Source organism: Apium graveolens, chromosome 9 (assembly GCF_009905375.1).
Source record: "Apium graveolens cultivar Ventura chromosome 9, ASM990537v1, whole genome shotgun sequence".
Classification (NCBI taxonomy): Eukaryota; Viridiplantae; Streptophyta; class Magnoliopsida; order Apiales; family Apiaceae; genus Apium; species Apium graveolens.
Genome location: NC_133655.1, coordinates 97,985,925 through 97,988,920, shown reverse-complemented (window position 1 = coordinate 97,988,920; position 2,996 = coordinate 97,985,925). Strand labels below are relative to the sequence as shown.

The 2,996-nt window shown below is 44.3% G+C and overlaps 1 protein-coding gene across 3 annotated transcripts; it reads right to left on the bottom strand.

The window, feature by feature from the left end:
- Positions 1 to 264: 264 nt before the first annotated feature.
- Positions 265 to 2,451, bottom strand: LOC141686798 (uncharacterized). 3 transcript variants are annotated; one of them, XM_074491877.1, is made up of 3 exons: positions 1,506 to 2,451; positions 1,044 to 1,426; positions 265 to 962 (listed from the first exon to the last, which is right to left on the bottom strand). In XM_074491877.1, exons 1-3 carry the CDS (start codon positions 2,314 to 2,316, stop codon positions 414 to 416), a joined length of 1,743 nt encoding a protein of 580 aa, XP_074347978.1. In that variant the 5' UTR covers positions 2,317 to 2,451; the 3' UTR covers positions 265 to 413. The 3 variants fall into 3 exon arrangements, with proteins under 3 accessions (XP_074347978.1, XP_074347979.1, XP_074347980.1); XM_074491878.1 differs by having other exon boundaries at positions 1,581 to 2,451; XM_074491879.1 differs by having other exon boundaries at positions 2,262 to 2,451.
- Positions 2,452 to 2,996: the final 545 nt, after the last annotated feature.

Sequence of the window (2,996 nt, the reverse complement as noted above, 5' to 3'; positions counted from 1 at the left end):
AGAGCGTTCAGGGTAGAGGAACCTACAAGCTGGAGACTATGGATGGTTTTGAAGTCCCGAGAACCTGGCACGCACAAAACCTGAAGGTTTACTACGTGTAAGATGGTCGAAGTACGATTCTCACTCGTCAGGATGGCGAGTAGGTTGAAAAGCACCTTGAAGCTTTGCTTGCTTAGGATTTATATGTTTTAGTTTTATTACGAAATTTATTAAGACTTGTGTAAGGGACGAATCCCAGACAATTTTATGAAATTCATAAGTTCTTCAAAGTATGATTGTGGCCTAACAAATAAAAATCAAATGCATGGATGCAAAGCATAAAAGGTGATAAATGAGATAGATCTGATAGATGTTACAAAAGTTTGATAAATAAAGTCTCGAAAATAAAAAAGCCACGCAGGGCTGAAAAAGCTCTAAGGAGCTGAGGTGCCCTCGGCGTCCATATCATCGTCTTCTCCGCTCTCGCTAGATGTCTCCGTTGTCTCGGAGGAGGAAGAGCTGTCATCCTCAGCAGGTCTGGAAAAAGACTCGGGAGGAGGAAGAAGTGGATCCTGAGGAACATGATCCGAGACAACTACTCGGGTACGAAACCTCTGTAGCAAAGCCTCATCGTCAGGGCAGATGTAGTCCGCCGGGTTAATATCAGGACAAGCCTCGTTCACGGTCCCAAGGGCCGTGTCCCAACCAGTCCTAAAAAACTCGGGAAAGACTGAATCATCCCTAATCCTCATGGATTGGGCAAACTCCTCCGAGTCCAGATAATTGTCTATAGCTTTATCCTTCTCCGCCCGAAGTACCACCAGCTCGGCGTTAGACTCTCCGAGTTCTTCCTCCTTGCGCTTGAGCTTCTTCTCCAGGGTAGCATACTTCTTCTGCTGCCTCCTGAGGGCATTATCGGCCTTATCAGAAGCCCGCTTCCATGATTCGGCTTGCCTCACAGCGCCTTGAAAGTAGGCGTTAGACTGAAACAAAACAATTAACAAAGTATAAGGCAAGAAAGTGCTACAAGAACGAGAAATAAGTTTAAAAAAGAGAAGGCATACCGAAGCCAGAGATTGGGCTCCCATGAGCTTAATCCTCTCAAGGTCAGGGGTGGCCACCACATCAGTAAAGTCCTTTGGGGTCACGCTATGGTAGGACCAATCCCAAGCATGCTTCGTGGAACCAACCACGGTATCCCCTCGGCGGAATCCCCAGAGAGGCTGAAAGGCGCCTGTAGCAGCAGCAGCAGGGGCAGCAGCAGTGATAGGAGCATTATGGCCCTCAGCTCCTTCAGTTGAAGCCTCCCCCATAGGCTCCTTGTGCTTTCTCAAGAAGATAGGCTCTGTCGCCTTTCCCCGGGTGTCTAGGCCTGCGAGCCGAGCTTTCTTCATCCTAGCTGTCTCCTCAACCAAAGGAACGTTGTCCTCGTTAATCTCCTTAGCAGCTGAAACAAAACAAAGGACAAAATAAGTGAAGTTAATAACGCATGAAATGAAGTAAAATTGAGAAGGGAAGAAAAATACCCTGTTGAGAAACAGAGGATAGTCCCACATGAATTAGGGAAAACTCCTCTAAGAGAGTCCAGCTGGTGGTCGTACCATCATCCTGAGTAAGGCCATTATAAATAATAGTTTCTTCAGGAGTTAAGTGAATGGATTTGAGGCTACCATCACTGACCTTCCCAAAGGAAGATCGAAAGAGCGTGCCCCAGTCGCCATTCTCCCAACGTAACCCAACGAAACTATTCCTCCAATTTGGATTATTATCAGGAATAGAGGCGCTATTAAAGATATGTTTGCTTTTGGGCCTTTGTTTGACATAAACCCAGCCACAAATATTAGAAGAACTATTGTAACATTGGAAGACTTTCCTAAAAACGGCTACCGAAAGAGGAAAGCCCTCCCTAAGACAACAAACCATAAAACATAGAATATTCCTCCAGGCGTTTGGAGGAAGCTGACATGGGTTGATTTGTAAGTCGGCCAAAAGATGAGGGATAAAAGGATGGAAAGGGAACCTAAGCCCAGCGTTAAGGGCGTCGGTGTAGATGAAAAGAGTATCGGGCCTCCAGTGGCAAGTACGGTCACCACCAGAGACTGGAACTAGTCTAAAGGGGGGAGGGACGTTATAACGAGCATTTAGTTTATTGAAATCTATGTTATGCCAAGTATTACAGTGATTAAAAGAGTCGAGATGTGCAGTGGAGGGATATTCATCCCCCCTAGTATTAATCATATCAATTAAAGACATATATGAAGAGCGGATCTCGATATCCTTACCTCGTTTTGAAGCCGAGGCAATTTTGGCCGCCCTCTCAGAATTCTTGTCAGCCATTAGAAAGATTAGAAAGCTAGAAAAAGCCTGAAGGAGAGGTTGGAAAACTAAAGGAGGGATTTGAGAAAGGAAAGGCTAGAAAGTTGGAGGAGGGATGAGGAGAAGTTGTAAAATGAAATGAGAGGTGTGAAGAAATAAAACTCTCACCCCACCTTTATATAGCCAAGGAAGAAGGATAATGGGCCTTAAAAAAGCCCATTTGGGCCCAAAACTTAGAAGGTTCTGGAATAATCCAGGAAGTTCTAGCAAAAATCAGAGGAAAATTAAAGTTTTTGAAGAATCTGGAAGAATCCAGAAAAACCCTAGAAGGATTTGGAATTTGGGCTTAGAAAATGAAAGCCCATCTCAGAAAAGGGCCTAATTTTAGAAAAATCAAGCCATGTTGAGGCCCAAATGATGTTTAAGAAAAAAGAAGTGGGAAGGGAGCCCAGTTAAAGCAATGGGCCAATTGCAAAAAACTAGTTGGACCAAGGAAAATGGGCCAAGGTTTTTTCTATTGTAGCCCAGGAAAAAGGGTAGGCCAAATTAGAGAATAGGCCCAGTTAAAATGGGCCCAAGTCTTAGCCCAGAATTGAGAATCCAAGGATATACAAAAAATATATATGTATTCTTGAACCTTTCGAAGAGAAAACACAGAAAAATCCTGGTCAAAATGTTCCTGCTCGAAAATCCTTCGACCA